This window comes from Manacus vitellinus, unplaced genomic scaffold, assembly GCF_001715985.3.
Source record: "Manacus vitellinus isolate BGI_N305 unplaced genomic scaffold, ASM171598v3 scaffold_15_pilon, whole genome shotgun sequence".
NCBI classification, from domain to species: Eukaryota; Metazoa; Chordata; class Aves; order Passeriformes; family Pipridae; genus Manacus; species Manacus vitellinus.
In genome coordinates, this window is record NW_021939122.1 from 17,848,444 (window position 1) to 17,867,822 (window position 19,379).

Sequence of the window (19,379 nt, forward strand, 5' to 3'; positions counted from 1 at the left end):
CCCTGCCTGCTCGTTTCCACTCACTCTTTCCCACGCGGGCTCCCCCGGCCAGTCACCCACATTTTCCTCTGCCCGAGGTTCCCTCTCAGTCCCCTGCTTTCTGCAGCCCTCACCTCCCCTCGTGTCCCCTCTTCCCCCTCAGCCATGTCCCGTCTGCCCTGGTCGCTCCCCAGGGAGGCGGAGGCCGAGGGCAGGGCGCTGAGGGCAGGGCTGTGGCCAGACCCAGCCTCACCTTCCTGCGGGCACCTCACCAGCCAGCCCCTCACAAAGGCAGCACGGGCTCCACGAGAAGGCAGAAATGAACCTGGACGCTTTGTTCCAGCAAATACAGTTCACAGAGAAGCAGGCGAGGGAGAAGAGGCACTTCATCCAGCAAGGTCGGCCCTGAGGGGCCGGCGGCGGCACCGACCACCCTGAATGGCCTCTCCATTCCCGGGGTGTCCTGAGGGGACTTGTGTCAGGGAAAGCCGGGGGGGCCGCTTCTTGCTAGTGGCATGTTTCTATAAGAACGTAACTTTTATAAACCGAGTAAACATTCTTACAGGTTTTTGTTTGTTGTTGCAGCTAAATTTGACATAAACAGAAGCTATGAAAAAATTAACCAAATAAAAGAAGAGCTGAGCGCTGCAAAAGTTAACTTAGAAACTAAGGTAAGCAGGCATATTTAGAGTGTACATAATAATGAAATAATACATTATGTTTACAAATATATGACCTTTCAGGAATAGATTCATAAGCACTTTCAAGGAGTGTGCTTCCCTTGCTGAGGAATACAGCATTGAGAAAACTTGCACCGCGCATTCCTGCAGTGAAAAAAGGGTCTGTCAACATCCTTCCTCTCACAAATCTCACCCTTTGGGCTGGCCCCTGGCTGTGCTCAGGGACTTGCTCGGCTCAAGGTTAGCAACGTTTCCAGATAATGATTCCAAAATCTGGAAACTCTAGAATCAGGGCATGTGCACAGTCACTCCTTCTCCACAGCCAGAGCTTGGCAGGGAGCACGTCACCATGGACAGGTCACTGCATGCACCAGATACGGCCACCAGCTGTGGGCAGGCTGACTGTTGGGCTGTGGTGTGAGATTTCCTGCTTTAACAGTCCTGACACTTGTTACAGCGTTTCCTTCAGTGCCCAAAAGGCATTTTTTGGTTGCCTGATGTGCTTCACTAACAGCCTTCCACGGGAAAAAATATATGGAAACATTCCCTGTGTTTACTTCACAGGAGCTTGAATCATACACTGAAGACCTTTCTGTAAGCCCAGGCTCACAGTTAAGGCTGACAAGACCTAAGGTTTTTTCTAAGGATGCCAAAGACAGAGGAAAGTTTCTAAGTCTATTTAGTGACTTTATTACTCTTTCCATTTAATCAGACTGCAGGTGTATTTTCAGATTAAGCTTCCAGAGCTTTTCACCCATAACACCTGTAGTTGCAAATTATTTGAAAATCTATTTGCTTCTGTCTGAAAAATGAAGTTTAAATACCATCCCTGGTGCTCTTAAGTGTCTGTGCTGACAGAATATGTATTCACAACAGGAAAGGATTTGGAGCCTCCTTTGAAGTCGGAACTGTTGTATCCTATCACTTAAATAAACAGCATCAAGAACATTTGGGGGATTGCCTCACCTAGTTGTGAAAATAAATGTTTGGAGGTTGATTTTCATCCTTCCAAACACAAGCTCTTCTGCCTTTTGTAAAGGATTATGTAGTATATATAATAAATACCAACATTACTGATCAAAATAAAAAAGAACTCATTTACAAATATTTACTGGCTGTAAATTCAGACTATAATCATGCAAGCAGTTATTCACGTGCTCACATTTATGCATGTAATGATCTCAGAGCCCAAAGGTGCTTTAAGATAGTAACTTATTTAGCCAACACAGATTATATCTGGATATTGCTTGTTAGGTGAAGTCCTCTGTAGTCTTATTCATAAATTTATTTATGAACATTACAATTTTATGTTTATACTACTAATTTGTTGTTGATGCAGTGTGATTTATAATCAAGGTTCGTGTGGTAGGTTATAGAAGGTCCCAAGAGTAGAGCCATTATTGTAAATGACTAATGGGAAGAGCTGAAGAACCATTCCTAATTAAATTTTATGTGCTTTACTGACCAGGATTAATAATATTCTCACTGATGTCCACAAAAATATATTTTACTTGCTTGCTTAGTCTGACATTGATTAATTTATAGATAGGAAATGATACAGAAAAGTAGTGGAATAGGAAAATACATTTCAATCAGACTGTATTTAGGTTTAAAGATTATATAGTTATGGACATTATTTAAAGTAATTTCTTTTTCAGTACAGGAATCAGGTTTACATATGTCTGCAATAGTTCATGCAATTCAAATAATATTAAATAATGCTGTTCAGCTAATGCTGTTCAATTTGTCCTGAACAAAATAACTGCAGTTCTTTATAATCAGACATATCCAACCACATGCATGCTCAGCAGCTGATGCTTGGCCAAGCAGATGAGACTGAGTTCAAAGGTTTTTTGACATCTATTTCACAGACACTGCCTGTGGTCAATCAAAGAGTCCTAGGAAGTGCATTTTTTCCCTCTTTTCTGTAAAATCAGGTAGCATGTAATTAGAACCCAAATTATAACATTTTGCAGTTCATAGCTCAATGATTTCTTTAAAAAAATTGGTTGCAAATGCATAGATTAAGTTGGCATCTTACAGATGGAGCAACTACACTGCAGCTAGTTACGTTCAATAATACAAATACAGTGGTATAAGAGCATCTACTCCTTTGAATTGATATGTAAAATAAATTCTCCTGAGGCAAGCACTTCCTGGACACTCAGCATGCTGGGCATATCAGGGATAAGGAAAAACTCTGGTCCTTTCCTTCCCAACTCTCACATTCTGATCTTAGGGCATTTTCATTCCACTCTCCTCCTGTTTTGATGAGATGCACTTGATCTGTGCCCGCTCCAAAATCATCTACATTGTTTAATTTTAAAATCTTTTCGCTTTTACCTCTTTAATACCACTCTTATTTGGTCTTTTCTGCTTCTACACACACAAACAGTCACGTTATCAGCCTGACTATTCAATTTACTTCCTGATACTTACCCTGTGCCTTTACAGTCTGTGGGCACTTCTGCTAACTTTACTTTCCCTACTCATTGCTGAGCATTACAGTTTGAGTCTTGCTCTTGACTCCAAGAGAACTTCATCAGATGAATGGTTTTCATCCTTTAAGACTCTTCAACACTTAACTGTTTTCTATTTATCTGTTATTATAGTTTATTCCACCATGTATCTTAACTTAGGTTAGACGATGTAGCAGATGTGCTGGAAAACTGAGAAGAACTCCTCAGCAAATTTTGAAAATGTAGTGGTTGAACAGCATACTCTTCTATCAGATAAATTAATGGTTATAAGTAATAAAACTCAAAATAAATCTCTATGCAAAATTGAAGTTTGGGGCTTTGGGTGGTTATGGCCAAACTGTCTCTAATCAATGAGCTGATTTCCATTACACTTTCTTGGCTAAAAAATCCAGAAATTGTGCTCAGAAAAATATGAGCTTATCCCTCCTTCCTTCACATATGCCACAGTGGCATTGCAGAGCTGGTGACATGTACAGCCAGTCAGTCAAAACTACACTGTTGGACCACTGTCCCTCTAATATTATTGTCTGATTTGGTAGATGATGAACTTTACACAGTTAGATGGAGGACACTGTCCTGTGTTGCATAAAAGATCCCATGTGGCCAAGACTTTTCCTGGTTTTAACCTGAAAAAAGATCTCCTGAATCAGGCAGACTTTAAATTGCCATTCTAGATAGACAGACCACCACTAAATGTCTCCTTCAAAGAAAGAAGATTTTGAAAAGCTTAGTGGTATCCTGCAAGATAAGTGGGGGATAAAAGAAAGAGCTGTTATGGTTTTGCTAGCCCAGCAGCTGGGGCAGCTGTGTTTTAACTGTACAATATCAAAGTATATCAAACAATAAAACAATAACCTTACTTCTTAACTTTTTTTTTCTCTTGGAAGGTCCAGCATCTGTCTGAAAAGCAGTTCTACTTAGAAATTCTGAAGAAACGTGAAGATAGCTTAGAAAAACAGAAAGCTGAACTTATTAATCAGAAAAGCAGTCTTCTTAAAATCTTGGTGTGTTCCCAGCTATGGTGTTCAGAGAGCTCTTTTCTACTCGGCAAGAGCAATCAGCTTTAAAATTTGAAAATCTGGAAGACCTAATATTCTAAATCAGGAAATTTTTTCTTTGCTTTAGCTTTTATAACAATGTAAATGTAGATAAATTATCACTTTTAATTTAAACCACGATCTAAGGTAGTGTATGCTGCAGTTTATCTACAAAGCTGATTTAACCTTCTTGACTTTGTTTTCTAATGTCTGCTGCTGTATGACTGAAGTCCAGTTCTGATAATTATTTACTCTTAAAAGTAAAGTAGGAAAGCCTCACCTTAAGTTGGGTTGGCTCATCCACAATCAAACAGATTGAGAAGGATCTAAGGAAAAACCCAGGGAGGCCCACACCATGTTTTAGCAATCCTGACGTGCCACACAATCTCTGGTGGCAGACACACCTAACCACCTCTTCAAAGGTAGCTGCTTACAACAGACAAGAAGTTTTTCAGTTCTCTCATATGCCAACCTGAATATTGCCTTCCTCTTACTTCCCTGGGCATACTTGGGTCTGTACCAATGAAGAAATACCAGAGGAGTCTTCTCTGCATATGTATCTGCACTTTAAATGTTCAGCAGAGCTAAATTTCAAATGGTCAGTCCAAATCACTGATATTAACCCTAAATCTTTAGGCAGATATCTTCTTAATTGAGTAATATTTCTGCAGCACCCAAAGTATTCCCAATATAGGTGTGAAGTTTCTTTTAATTGGAGCCAGTCAAGTTCAATATATGGGTTATCATTTCTTTTTTCCTGTATATAGGGGACATTTCATTTCATTTGACTTAGCAATCAATTAAGACTTCTTAAAAGAAATTGAATATAACCTTTCTTGTTTGAATGGGGTTTTTTTCCAGAAAATTAAACAGTAATCTCCTATCAACTATAGCTTTCTTGGTAGTTATTGAGGGAGTTAAAGTAAGTCTGAGTTCTGCAGAGGAATAAACAACACCTTGATTTAAATTAATAACAATCTAAAAAAGAGGAACAGCCATGCTAGGCTACAGACTTTAAACAGAACTTTCTACTAACTTCAGTAAAATAGTTGAACCAAGTAACTGTTGGTGCAATTCTGGAAGATAAGGTAGTGATTTTTAACATGCTTTATTATTAAGAATATATCCTTCATTTTTACAGGGGAAAAAAAAGAAAGTTGAAACCACAGACATAATGGTAGAACTGTGGACCATTTTCATGTTCTTATAAGTCAGGAAATTATTTACTTTTACATTTATTTACTTTTGGTTTTTTATTTATATTATACTACAAATTTAAGGGTAGAAACAACAGTGTGTTTCAGTCTGCCTAGCCTAACAAAGACTTCCTTTTTTTTTTCACCTGAACATTCAATATTCCCTTTCTTTTTTTCAGACAGATGCAAAGAGAAAAATTGCTGAAGAGGAAGATAATTTTACCAGAGAAGTAACAGAGTTTAACAATGAATATGGACTAACAAGTAATAGAGATCTTTTGATTAAAAAAAAAGTCAAGGCTGAAATAAAGGATTTAGAGAATGAGGCAGCACTGCTGAAAAATGGTAAGCCTTATATTAAACTAGTGTATCTTGGATTAATACAAATCAGTAAAATATAACTATGCAAACCAGTACTTTTAATTCCATCCCCTTGCAGAAGGGTCTCCTGATGTCTAATGTCAGCCAGCACAGAGGTGCTCTGTCATAGACACTGACTGGTTCTGGTTAGAATCCTCTAGGGATGAGTTCTGTACATGTCCTTAGCTTCAAAGGAATTGCACACACAAATGTCTTGCAGTAGAACTTGATCTTTAAGACCCAGAGTATGAGATCTCTCAGAACACAGGGTCAGACTTAAAAGCAGTCCTTCTGCAAGGAAATAGGGGTCGTCATGGATCACGAGCTGAACATGAGTTAATGACATCAGAATGCCAACACCACACTGAGATGTAAACATAATTCTGATCTCTGAGACATGGAAAATAATTTTTCACTCTATTTGGGGCAGTTAAGCTCTTAGCTGGAGTACTGTGCTTCTTGTTTTGATGTTATACTCTAAGAAAAGATGTGGACCAGCTGGAGAGAATCCACATGGGACCAGTGAGAGTGATCAGAGTTCTGGAGCACATGAGAAAGAAGAAAATGAAAGAATTGTGACTATTTAACCTATTAAGGAAAAGATTGATGAAATATGAATATCAGTCTTCAAGTTATTAAAGGATCCTGTAAAAAGGAAATTAATATATTCTGCATATCTATAGTGAACTGAATGAAAAGTAACAAGTGTAAAACACAATAAGAGAGAGTCTGTCTGACTGTTTAGAAGTTTTTCCAGGAACAATGAACTAAAACACTCTGCCCTAGGAGATTCCCTTATCAAAGGAATTAGGGGTCTTCACTATCAAAGGTCTTTAAAAACAGGATAGACAAGCATCTGTCAGAAATGGCAGAGGTACAGCTGATCCTGCCTTCAGGAGAAGGAATGCAGTAGATGACCCCTCAAAGTCCTTTCCAGTCTCATGATTTGTCAAACACCAGCACTTCCAATTCCTAATATCTGCTGTAAAGTTACTGAAACAGGACTATCCATTTGAGCCTGCACTTGGTAGTACTTCTTTCTTATTTCTTGTTGCTATGATTCTAATCTACAACTGAAAAAAGTCTGTATTTGGTGGCAAGTGCTACTCTTAGCAATTAATTTTTACATATTCAGGCAGATCTGGGCAGTTAAATGATTGGTAGGACCTGAAGAGGGACTAACATTCTTCTCTAGGTTCAGTTGCTGTCTTGATTCCACCCTTTATTTGCACCTTTTTTGAGGTACAGTTTCCTGTCTTTGGTCTGCTCCAGTCCTGAGCACAGTGACAACACTGAAGTGAAAAGTTTAAGTAATTCTTAACATGGAAATTATGCAAGGACCTCCAGTTGTTAGAAAAACAATCACAATTCATTCCAGATGCTGTCAACAGTCAGGCTCAAATATCCATGAGACTAAACAAATTAAGTGGGTTTTTTTCAGTCCTGCTGAGAGGTGTCTGTTCTCCACCTATGCAATGAGTCATCTTCCTTTCTTTATAGCTGAAGTAACTCTAAAGCAAAACATTCTTTTTCTGCCCAGACAACAAAATATGTTGAACATCTTAATAACAATAAACAACATTTTCTTTCATAGGTATGAATGCACTGTATGACCTATAATTTCTTGTGAATTGTGTTTTATATGACTGATTTTAGTTTATTTTTGTTTTATATTCAAGGTTCTTTTTCACTAGCTGAATATTGATAGAAGTAGTTAAGAATATTTAAGATTGTATCATGAATGCTAAAACTGCAATGTATTTTAATTTAAATGTATTTTTTCTTAGAAATGGAGTCAATGGAACACAAAAATGTTCAGTTAAATGCACTCCAGCTGCAGAAGAATGAGTTAAAGCAGGATTTATTTACTCTCCAAAGTGAACTCAAAGGTGTGCCTGATAATTACTTGCTATGATAATTACTTCTGCTTGACAAAGGCTTTTGAAAAATCTTTTCAGTCAAGTTTCTTTTCTCAATAAAAAGAAATCATAGTAACAAGATTTTAATTAATTTTTACAATATGTAATACATAATTTTTAAACATGGCTATAATAAATATGGATTTCAATGAGATTTATTTTGAATGCCACTGATACTGAGGTCTAGAGATTCGCTGAATCATGAGCTGTAAATATAAAAAAGAAATATTTGTTTTTGCTGGTAAGTCATGTACTTAAATGGAGAATTTGGTGTTTCTAAGTGCACTTAAAATCAATATAAATATTGTTTTAAACCCATTAACCTATAATTAAAGAATGTCACTAAAATTCAAATGTTTTAAAAGCAATGAGAAAGACAGGTTTGTCCTGGGTGCTAAACCTCTGAGTCGTAAATTCAACTGTCTTCTGTTTGCTGACATTTGTGTGTTCTTGTATGGAAGTCTGTGCATCAAAAAGGACATCTAGGAGGGGTGTCAAGTACTCAGCAAACTCTATAAAATGAAAAGCTAAAAAGATACAGAAGGAACCACAAAAAGTTCTGTGTCAAAGGTGATCAGAGCAATAGGAATAATTTTGAGATCTGAATTAAAAAATGTAATCTAGAGCCTTTTAGTAAACTTTTTACAAATATATAAGTAACATGTCACAGTAAGAGCTAAGGAAAGCAGTGAATATGATCAGAAATTGTTTGAGAAAGGGAGTGAAACTTTCCAGATTGCAATATGCAATTGCAATAATAATAAAATAATTCATGTTCTTTATTTAGATGCCTTTTCCCTTCAAACAGTTGCATGAAGAAATATTAGAAAATATAAATTTAGAAAATGTAGAAAGTCTTTGAATATGGATGATTAATATATATTTATAAAGTGATTCTAATTTCATGTTTAGACCTTGAGAAAGTAATCAGGGAGGCTGAAAGAATGACCAAAGATTTAGAAGCAGAAAAAGTCCAAGTAACTGAAAAACCTCAGACTGATCCTGAATGTTTAAGGTAAGAGTCTCGTGTTAATGAGTTCCTAAATTTGATTTTAGACCTGTAACTGCAAACCAATCCTGGTGGCAATGCCTATTTTACCTTTCCTGTACAATATTCCTTTGGAATCAGAAGAACCATTCATTTTTTATTAGAGAAGACAAATTCCTGCTGTTTAGTACAGCATTTCACACTCACATGCATACTCAAAGGAACTAAAAACTGGAAGAGTTTGCAGGGATGTCAGTCAGACTTGGAAGAAGAACAAAAGACTGCTGCTTCCACAGGGTGGAAGACCAATTCTTAAGTTCTTGTAAAACTGGTGGTGGTGCACAAAGTACTGATGGACTGCCCAGTGCTAAAGGCATCTCTGCTGATGGGCTGCACAGAGCCTGACTGCAGTGGGATGGGTGGGCCACAGTAACCTCCTGGGCTCAGCTGGGCCCTGGGTTGAAGCTACTAAATGCAGATTTTTCTCTCTGATCTCTATCAGTTCCAGTTTGCAGAAAGCCCCATATCACAGAACTGTCCATCTTTTTTCTGTCTTATGATGTTCCAGATGAAAGTGCCTGTGGATATTTAAAAATATTGAATAGGCAATGCAAAGAAACTCCTTCTGGAAAAGCTGGTCTGAAAGATTCTCTAACAGAAGTTGTTAAGGAAAACATAGCTGTCATTACCATCGTGGGGGTTTTTCCTATATATTGCTAAGCTTTTGACAGAAATAAATAAATATAACATGGGTTTTTTTTTCTGAAAACTTTCAATGGAAAGTTATAACTTTGCAGAGAACCCTGAGCAATTTTCTGAAAGATGATTTGGTAATGGCCCATTTTTTGCTGAATATCAGTTTTTGAAAGAAAATGATATATCAGCCCTATTACTAACTCTCTTCAACCTCTTACATGGTGTTGAGACATGGCCAAAATTCCCTCAGCATAAAAATTAATTAGCTCACAATCCTGCATAGAGCAGCAAAAAATTTGCATTCAACATATACATAGAAGACACAGTGTAAATAATAATAGCAGCAACGATTCTTTAGGACAGCATGTTATAATTCACTTGTTTACATTATTCATTCAATCGTGATATATTAGGGCTTGTGATACATGAGGTTGTCACCTTCCTTCTAAATAACAGACTTCCCTTGGAGTAGTTTACTGCCATGATGCCACTGAATATTGAAATTGGTGTAATTAGTTTTCTGTAACAGGTTTCCTTTGTGTAAGGTACAGAAGTAACAAACATTGTGTTACTTTAAGTTCCCAGCTCTGCCAGTGAGATCCTAGGGATCAATCAAATCCAGATATGTCTGCCTTTCTATGTAGGGAAAGTAACTCACAGGTCTGCAGAACGGTACTTTGGTTTTATCTGGGTGGAAAACGTGGATAAAACATATTAAATTCTATTAACTGCAAAATCAGCAAGTGCCATTTACAACCAAAGCAAGAAGGAGGATGATATTTTCTTGTTTAATGAAATGCCTTCTTTTGTGGTCAAGATAAGATTACATTATTTGATAATTGCATGTAGTGCAAAATATAAACTGCTGCTGCTGCTATGACTAATATCACAAAATGCAAGAGATTCTTGCAGTGTAATAATATATTGAATACATTTTCTTTACATTGAAATACTTTTTCATTTCAGATACTGGAAAAAATTTAGGACGGATTTGCCTAAATCATACTTTTATCTTGCACTTGCTTTTGATCAGAAGAGCTCAGTGCTTTATAGAGAGAGAGATAGCCCTGAATAAGTTAACTCAAATGCCAGAAGCAACAGAGATATGCTACTGTACTTCCATGTCAGCACTAATAGATTCTGCTTTTCTGTAGAGCTAGTCAGGCAATCCTCATTTGTCTACCTCTCCCTGTCATAGTGCTGTGCTCTTCAGAATCATCCCAAACTCTTATCAGACTCATACAACTCTAGCAATTCTTCCTTTTTTCCTCTTCTTTGACATAACCTACCCATCACTCCTTGATTTGGACTACTGAATTAAGAGAATGAAAGGGGGGCTTTAAGGTATTCCGTGCCATAAATATTGCAGTGTATAAATAGTCCCCCAGGAGGTACCTGCTCCCTTTCCAGTACCTACAAGGATATCATCAAGAAGATGGAGCCAGGACCTGCACAGTGCTGCACAGCAGGACAACAAAAGGCAAAAAGCAGGAGTTGAAACGAGAAGATTTAGAATGAATTTAAGGAAAAACATTTTTATCATGAGGAGAGTGTAAGCAAAGGAAAAGGTTGGCCAGAGAGGTTGCATAGCTTTCATCCTTGAAGGTTCTCCTTGAGATATATGCATATACCAGTGTATATATCTTACCAGGAGTCAATTTTGGCCATGTTAAAATCGATGTGATTGAACCTACTGTGTCAGAGAAACAACCCTTTTTAGCCTAACAAGATTAGATTTTTTTCCCCATACAAAATTTATTGCAAGAATAGAATTCTAGTTTTTGCTGAAAATCATTTTTATTACATATAAAGATGATAATATTTTGGCACAAGTAATGTGGATCAAAAATACATATTTTTTTCTATGAAATAAGCACAAAATTTGATTCTCTTTTTACAGAGCTGGAAAGCACATTGCTCTTTAAATGGCAAAAATACCAATGTTTTTAATGCTTCCTTAGAACAAATGTGAGAGACAGGCAGCATCAATAACCTGATATATGTAGCTCCCTGATCACCCTGCAAGTCTGTTACTGTATCACATTCCTAGTTCCAGCTTAAAAATCAATATCAAAAGTAGCTGGCAAGGCAAGAATCTTCATTACAATTAAGTATATATCTAAAAGTAAATTGTGTTTCAGTGTAGCCAGCTAATTCAAATTACAGCAATTCATCTTTGATCTGAGAAAAATGTCCTATACCACGTCTGCAGTTTCATAAAATTTCTCTCAAATCCATCAAAGAATTACAAAAGGTCATGAGAAACACACAGGGGTAATTCTCAGAGCTGTTGATGCTGCAGTTAGAGGCTTGTTTTAATACATACCAGATACAGAAAATGGTAACCAAAATTTGCATGTTAAGCACAGATACAGTTATGGGTAAGACACTGTACCCTCTTACTCAAAGCAGGCACTCTGGACTATGCCAGTGTCAAGATACAGGCCCATAATTCAGAGAAATATTTAAGAAAAGGCTTTTTTTTTTCCTGAAGAGATCTGCAATTAAGATCAAAAGCTTTATTTTAATCATCTTTTCTGCCAATGCCAACCCCAAACACAAAACAGCAGGAAAGAACTTTGGCATCAGCTCTCCTGAGTCCCATTTCCCTGGCAGGTAGCAAGTAGCATCACTTGAGTGGAACAACTCAGGAGTCAAGCAGAGACTAACTGATACCAGTAAATTCTTAACTATGTCATTTCACTGTTATATTAATTGTAATTACTGTATTAATTATTTATCTTCTTTCACATTTTAATTTTAAATGTTTGTGTTGCCTTAAGTAAAGCAGCCTAGAAATAATTTTAATTGAGGCTCATTTAGACTAACAACAGAACATTTCTACCTAAAACTGATATTTTTCACACCATTTAAAAGGTAGACTGAGGATAAAATGTTTCTTTGAAACCTGAATCTCTCTTCTACTTCAGAAAAGAAGTAGCAGAAAGGAAATGCATGAAATCTGCTTATTTTCTAAGTAGTTCAAGGCTTTGTATACTTGTCTAAATCCAAAAATATAGTATTGCTTCTTAGACTTTATAATACAGAAAAAGAAACTCCATTACCAAAATTAGGAAGGAAAAAGTAATTCTTTCTTTCATACAGGTCATACAGGAAATATATTCATTAGGGCTGAAAAATATTTCATGCTAACAGCAGACTGCCTAAGGCCATGTATGGTTCTGATGGGGTAAAAAAAAATTTGCAATTTAATTTTATGTTAAATTTTATAATCTAGAGATATCAGTCTGTGGAGTAATTCTTATGGTTCAAAATTAGTTTTTCAATGGCAATCTCCTCATTGATTTTTTGAGCTTTCCTTTTTAATAGCAGTGCCTAGTGGAACTGTTATAGTTTGAATTATGTTAAAGTAAGTTTCCATTATGAGTTGCAGTATGTATTTACAAAAAGTAGATCAAATCTGACTAATGATATCTTTCCTTGATAAGACAAAAAATTGGTTAGGCAAAGAAAATTCAAATGCCATCCATTTAGACATTAATAAAGTATTTGATGTTAACCCACATGGGAAACTACTAGTTAACCTGGGGAAGACATATTTAAAAAATGAAGGAAAGAAATGACTAATACTAACAACAGGAATGGGTCTGAAAATAGAAATTCTGGCACTTGAAGAAGGTAACTACAGTCACTGCTGGTCATGGTTAATGTTTTAAATAATGACTTTGGAATAGAAAGTGTTTTATGACAATTGTGTAAAATAATCAAAAAACTACACCTTGTAGACTGGAATTTGCTGAAAAAGAGGAGGAATATAATTATATACAGTGCAAGTTGATCTATTTGTACACAACTAAGGCTTCAACAATAAGTACCTGGAAGCAAAGGAGAGGTCAGAGCTTACTGTATGAGCAAAATACAACCATAAACATCAAAAGTAAATATAGCTGTGGACAAGATAAAAGCAAGAGTTATTTCCAACAAAAAGCAAAAGGGTGTAAAAATATTGTGTACAAACCTCTCACCTACTTGTCAAAAAAAGGAGATGCATTCAACCTGGAAGATGAGTAGAGTATGGAGAGCCCATAATGCAGAAGGAAAGAAGGACAATTCTAAATCCTTTTTAGCTCTGAGAAAATTATACACGTGAAGAAATCAGCAGAGACACTGATTTCAGCACTAGGGTAGCAATATTAATATATCCAGATTAGGATCTAATTTTCCCTGTACAATAGAAAAATCAAGATAATTGAATGAGAGGGATCATTGACCCCTATTTACTTTCCCTGCCTCAATAGCAATCTTACTGACCCCTAGAAACACGTTTTATTTTCACATCTCTGATTCTTCTACATTTTTCCTTTCCTGTGTAACTCTTCTTCCAGTTCCTGTGAAAAGTAGTCCATATAGCTTTGGTCTACTCTCTGCACAAAAGCAGATCTCACCCTAATGTGCAGTTTAATTCAGCGTGCCTTAACCTTTTCATGTTTATTCATCTATAATAATATATTCCTCAAAGATGGCTTGTGATGTTTTATGTATTTGGGGAATATAAATTAAAAAAAATACCACCACACTTTTGAAGACCTCTAACTACTCCTATAAATAGTTGCCTGACAGCATTCACAAAATGCAAGCTTTAATCAGTGAATATTGCATATTTTACATTCAGCATTTGATCCAGGACAGCAAAAGCCAAAACTTTCTTATTTAACCTAAGGTAGCTCTATTTCTTTTAATTTACATTTAATTCCCATTGTTATGTGGTCTAGTACCCTCTTCACTTTCATGTTTAATCTTCTTGCTAGTATTTATTATTACTCCTAGATCACTTTCTTACTTTTTATTCTCTTTCTGCTCCACCAAGCACAGACTTTTATAATTTAATTGTGTAGCTCAAGTACTTGAGTTTATATTTTGAGATACTAAACTACGTTTAGGACTTGTTTTCTCCCTTCCTCAATCAATTGATAATAGTCTGAAATTGATTGACTTCTGCAGCTGTATCAATAGCATTTTCTGTTTAGTAGTGTCAGCACATTGTAAATACCCAGCAAAATCTTGCTCTCACTAGAGAAACATAGATATTAATTTAGTGCCAGTGCTGAAGTGGGAGTGAATGACCTCAGTGTGTTACCTCTGCTTCAGCTTGAGACAATAAACCAAAGTCTTTGATGTTTTCCTCAATCTCAATAAAGTTTTAAAACCTTGATAAATGCATCTCCTGGAGTTTACAATAAAATTCAGGAAAATCAACATACATACTCTCAAGTTTTATATAAAACTTCCTACACAATTTCATTTTGTACCATGAATTCTATGCCCTGTATATCAATGTCAAGCAATTCTGTTTTATAACACACCATAATGTTTTCCCTCCAATTTATGTTTAAAAAATAAAATGGTGGTCATAAACAAGGCAAAGACAAGAAGGAGAATACAAAGATGTTTTACCTGTCTCAGCAAAACATTACTAAGAGACAGTCTGCTCCTTCTGCAATGCCAACAACAACTAGTTAGAGTGTTTCATCCCCACTTAGGGGGAAAAAAAGCAGACCAAAAATGCATGTTAACCCTGCCTTCTACATGAATTATTTCTCCTTTGAGAACATAAAATTATTCTTGAAATGCAAGTTTTGGATACTGAAGTCTTCATCCAGTAATTTGAATCCATGGATGATTTTTGGAGAAACCTGTTTGACAATAACATTATTTTTTCCATAGTTCAATTTATAATACCAGCATGTATTGATTTCACAATTATTTTTCCTATTTTCCTTGTGGATATACAGCTGAAATTCAAGAAGAGTGGATCAACCACAAATGCCAATGACATTTAATAGCTGGGCTCATTTCAAAGCTGCAAAATCGATCATCTTCAGTGGTCTCCTCCTTCTTCATCTCTGTCACTTCTGGCATTCAAAATAATGGAAAATGGGCCATTGATAGTAGAGCTCAGTCTAGGACAAGCTAGCATCCAAAAATGCTGATGTTGTTGTCCCATCTACTTGATTTAAGACTGGGTTTTGCTACTGCAAATCCGGCATTTCCGCTCCAGCTGTTCATAGAGCCTGGCATGCTGTAATTTACCCATGCACTCTTGGTGCAGTGCAGTGACTTATTATAAAGATGTATTTTATTGTCACCAAAGAGAACACAATGGTAAAAATAAAACAAAACCAAAGGACATGGACGGCCAACTGCTAATGTGATTTTTCAGATTATTCTTTATAAGAGATCTGCTTTTTATCATAGTCATAAGCGAGGATATAATTGTCATATTAATCCTTGTTCTGGCAAAAGTTACATCTCTTTCCATTTCCAAAGGTGACAGAAAACCTGCCTTCCATCTAAACAGTATAGTTTCATGAATAATTGGTTTGCACATTTAATCTGATAGTGGAAAGATGAATATGAATATCCTGCTTATCTTAAATGTAAAATGAAAAACCTAAATCTGCTTTCAGGTTAAGCATTTTTTTAATAGTTCCATTGTCTCACATTCCTTCTGGTAAAACTTCATCATTTATTCAGTAACTCAGGCGTTTCCAATGCATTAATTTTGTAGACTGTAACCTAACAGACAGCCCTTATTTTGTGAGTATAATATTCCTGGCACATACTGTAATTATCTAGCTTCTAAATAAGAAAGAAGTAAGACTTGAAAGCAGAATCAATTGATTAATGTAAGAATTAAACACCACATTTGAATGAATGTGTCTTTTATCACCACAACCTGATGCTATATAAGTAATTTTGCTGTCACTACATTTAAAAGTTCTATAAAATATTTGAAATAAAATTTTTAAAATCCATATGCAAAATATGAGTTTCAAAGCACATCGTCAATAGTGATTAATTCACAATCCCAGGACACAGATAAGCAACTCCTACTGCTTATCTTCTGGTTGTTCTATCCTTAATGTACAGCTGCCATGGACTGGTATCATTCTTAGCTGACAGCTAGCAAACAGACTATGCATCAGTTTTATAATGTAGAAGACAGTGAGAGAGCATTTTCTCTGAGATCGACAAACTGTGTCTTTTTCTAAGGCAAATTAGGCAAAGTAGGGCTTTTGTTTGTCTTAGGTTTCTAAGTTCTCTGTTCCTCAGAGAACACTGAGGAAAAAATGAGTAGACAAGGCAATGAAGTTAGGCTGATTCAATCAAGATCACAAGCTGATCTTAGACCTTGAAATGAACTTCTCTCAATGAAATGGTCTGTAAAGTAACAATATACTGCAGTGCAGTGAATATTTCATTATTTAAAGTCTAGTTCAAAATTTCCTTTTTTTTTTGATATTTGTATGTGTTATGAGAAATATTTCTGAAAACAGAGGCATTTACTCCCTTATAATACAAGCACATGCAGCTCATACTTTTTTCATATTGAGGGCAAGATATTTGCATCTTCCACAGGAACAGCAAAATTGACTTACAATGTTGCACAGTGACTAAGTCATTCCTCTCGTATGAAAATATATCTTTTACTTTTAATAAAGCCATTGTCTTGTGTAGAAAACCAACTCTATTGCAGCCAAAGAGGTGCATCATCTGTAGAACAGGGTTAAATAATTTCTTGTCTATTATAGTGTATAAAAGAAAAAATGGTTGCTACCTTCTCTTTCAACTTCAGAAGAAACAACATCTGGCTTTGATGCACCAGTTTAGCTATTTAATGACAAGCAGAATATATACTTTTCCTCCTTTTCTCAGTCTGTTTGTATGTCCCAGAATATTCACATTGTTTCCTGAAACTGTATTAAGGGTAAACAACTTTAGCTTTGTCATTATGCTTTTCTTATGACAGCCATGGAAGGACTCAGTCTAATCTCATCACCTTGTATTTATCAGACTACTGAAAGCTCTGGCACAGATTTCTCTTGGCCAACCAAGTATTAATTTAAACCACTACAGTCACTGATGTGCAAAGTTCAGGTGTCTCCTTTTAGCAGGACTAAAATGATCTTTCGAATGGAGAAATAGCTATATTAAAAATAATTCTTACTGTAGAAAAGTTGGAGAACTCCTGGCTGAGACTATTGGGAAACAGTCAGTAAAGTGATGAAGAATAATGGGAGCAGTGGGGGGAGAACAGCAGCAGCAGCAGTGTCTGTGGAAGGGTGTGGATTGGTGATAGCTCAGGGTCAGGCAGAGGACCCATCCAATCCCCCAGTCTGTCTCCATCACTAGCTACAAATAGATACTCAGGAAAAATAAGAACAGTAACATATGGTACTTCCTAAGTATCAGCATTCAAATTCACATGTTTAAATAAGGAAAATGATGACTAATGAGGCCCTAAATCTTTCATGGTTTATAAAAACAACACAGTCCAGAAATTTTTCTAAAAAATTACTTTGTCAAGACATACTTTGAAAAAACCCAAAGTGTTGCTTTCTGGATTTCCTTACATTGCCATCACAACTATCAGTGCTGAATAAAATCCAAGAGTACTGTGAGAGAGTGGCATGTTGGAGGGCCAATTACAAAACTAGCAAACGTAAATCCTGATCATGAAAATAGATCAATGAGGCTTTTCTCACACAAGTCAAATGGACAACTGGGACCAAAGCTGGAAAAAGAGCTGCCCAGCAACAGTTCTCTGACCTGAAATTTCTTTTTGTTTTTGGACCCAGACTTAAGAAAGAATTGGAAAAATGCAAAGATGATAGTTGGGAAAGTGTCTGTGAGACTCTTCAAACAGAAATTGAAATTCTGCAAATGGTATGCCATTTTTGTTATGTAATTTAAGCATTTGATAATGTTAGTTTTAAAGGTGTAATTTAGGATGATTAGCAGTGGCATTAGATAAGCATTTTTTTATACTATGTACACATCTAAACATCCTCACATTATAGGCCCACTCCAATACTCATTTCTTTTGGCTTATTTTCAAATGTTCAATAATATAATTTCTTACAGAAAAAGAAATTTACAGAGAAGAGACAAAGATAAAAAGATACAAAGATTCAGTTTTAGCCCAAAAAAAGGTGTATTTGGGGGACTAATACAAATCATTAGTTTATTGAAAGCTGCATAAGATTATGTATTTTGGAGCTAAACTAATCTTTACTTCCAGCTGCCAGTTAAATGGAAGATGGGAATATAGAGAAATAGGATCCTTTTATACAGTACTTTATTTTGTTCACTCTCAAATTCCCTACAAAAACTTACTAAAATGTGTTTTTCTCTAAATGTCAATTCTAACTTCAGACTTCTTGATTATCAGTCTGTGTAATAATACAAAGAGAAAAAATATTTTGAAGTCCCATTTGGGAAACAAAAGGGGTTTAGAGGTTCATCTCAGAGCCCCTGATCGAGCTGTGTGAAGATGCAGCTGCCACTACCATCAATAGCAGAATGACAGTCATGAGAAATTTGTATTTCTCACTTTTATAATCAGTTTCAAGTTTCTGTTGAAGTAATATAACTTGCTTGTACTTTATCTGTTAATTTTATAATTAATTTCTTCAGAAAGAAAGACAAAAATCTCAATGTTTAAAAATTTCTCTGTGAAAAAAAAATACAGAAGTCATAAGATTTCATTATCTATCATTCAGTTCTTTCTCTTTTCCAGAATTTGTCACAAAAGAAGTCTTCAGGCAAGTGAATAATATGTGACATGTGATATGGAGTGTCACAGAAGCAAGTCTGAGTATTTTGAAACTATTTTATTCAGGGTCTATCAGATTTGCATCTATTTTTTGTTTGTTTGATTCCCAGTTTGTATCTGCTTTTACTTTTTATTAAAATTAAGTTTTATTAATTTAAAAGTGATGGGGGGACTGTGTTTTATCCTCAAGTTCAACAGCCATCCATCTTTATCATCTTGTTTGTGGCCCATGGATCCCAGTGCATGGTCCACTACACACAAAGTTCAGCTCCTGTATTACTGGCTCTGTTCTTTATGTATTATTTTTTCAAATGAATGGTCTTCCATTTCTAAAGGGAATGGTATTACAATCAGAAAATCTTAACAGGAGCTACAACTGTTTAGTTTATGACTCAACAATGCAATTCCACAACGAGCTCTCTGAAACAGCTCAGCTCCAGCAATGCTGCTTGACAGTCCAGAATAGT

General features: G+C 35.9%; 1 protein-coding gene across 2 annotated transcripts; it reads left to right on the forward strand.

Moving 5' to 3' along the window:
- The first annotated feature begins 251 nt into the window (after positions 1–251).
- Positions 252–19,028, forward strand: CCDC172 (coiled-coil domain containing 172). Of its 2 annotated transcripts, XM_008926373.3 has the most exons (8): positions 252–377; positions 565–650; positions 4,027–4,143; positions 5,552–5,717; positions 7,520–7,621; positions 8,564–8,666; positions 17,936–18,023; positions 18,877–19,028. In XM_008926373.3, exons 1-8 carry the CDS (start codon positions 299–301, stop codon positions 18,907–18,909), a joined length of 774 nt encoding a protein of 257 aa, XP_008924621.3. In that variant the 5' UTR covers positions 252–298; the 3' UTR covers positions 18,910–19,028. The 2 variants fall into 2 exon arrangements, with proteins under 2 accessions (XP_008924621.3, XP_017924426.2); XM_018068937.2 differs by lacking the exon at positions 4,027–4,143.
- Positions 19,029–19,379: the final 351 nt, after the last annotated feature.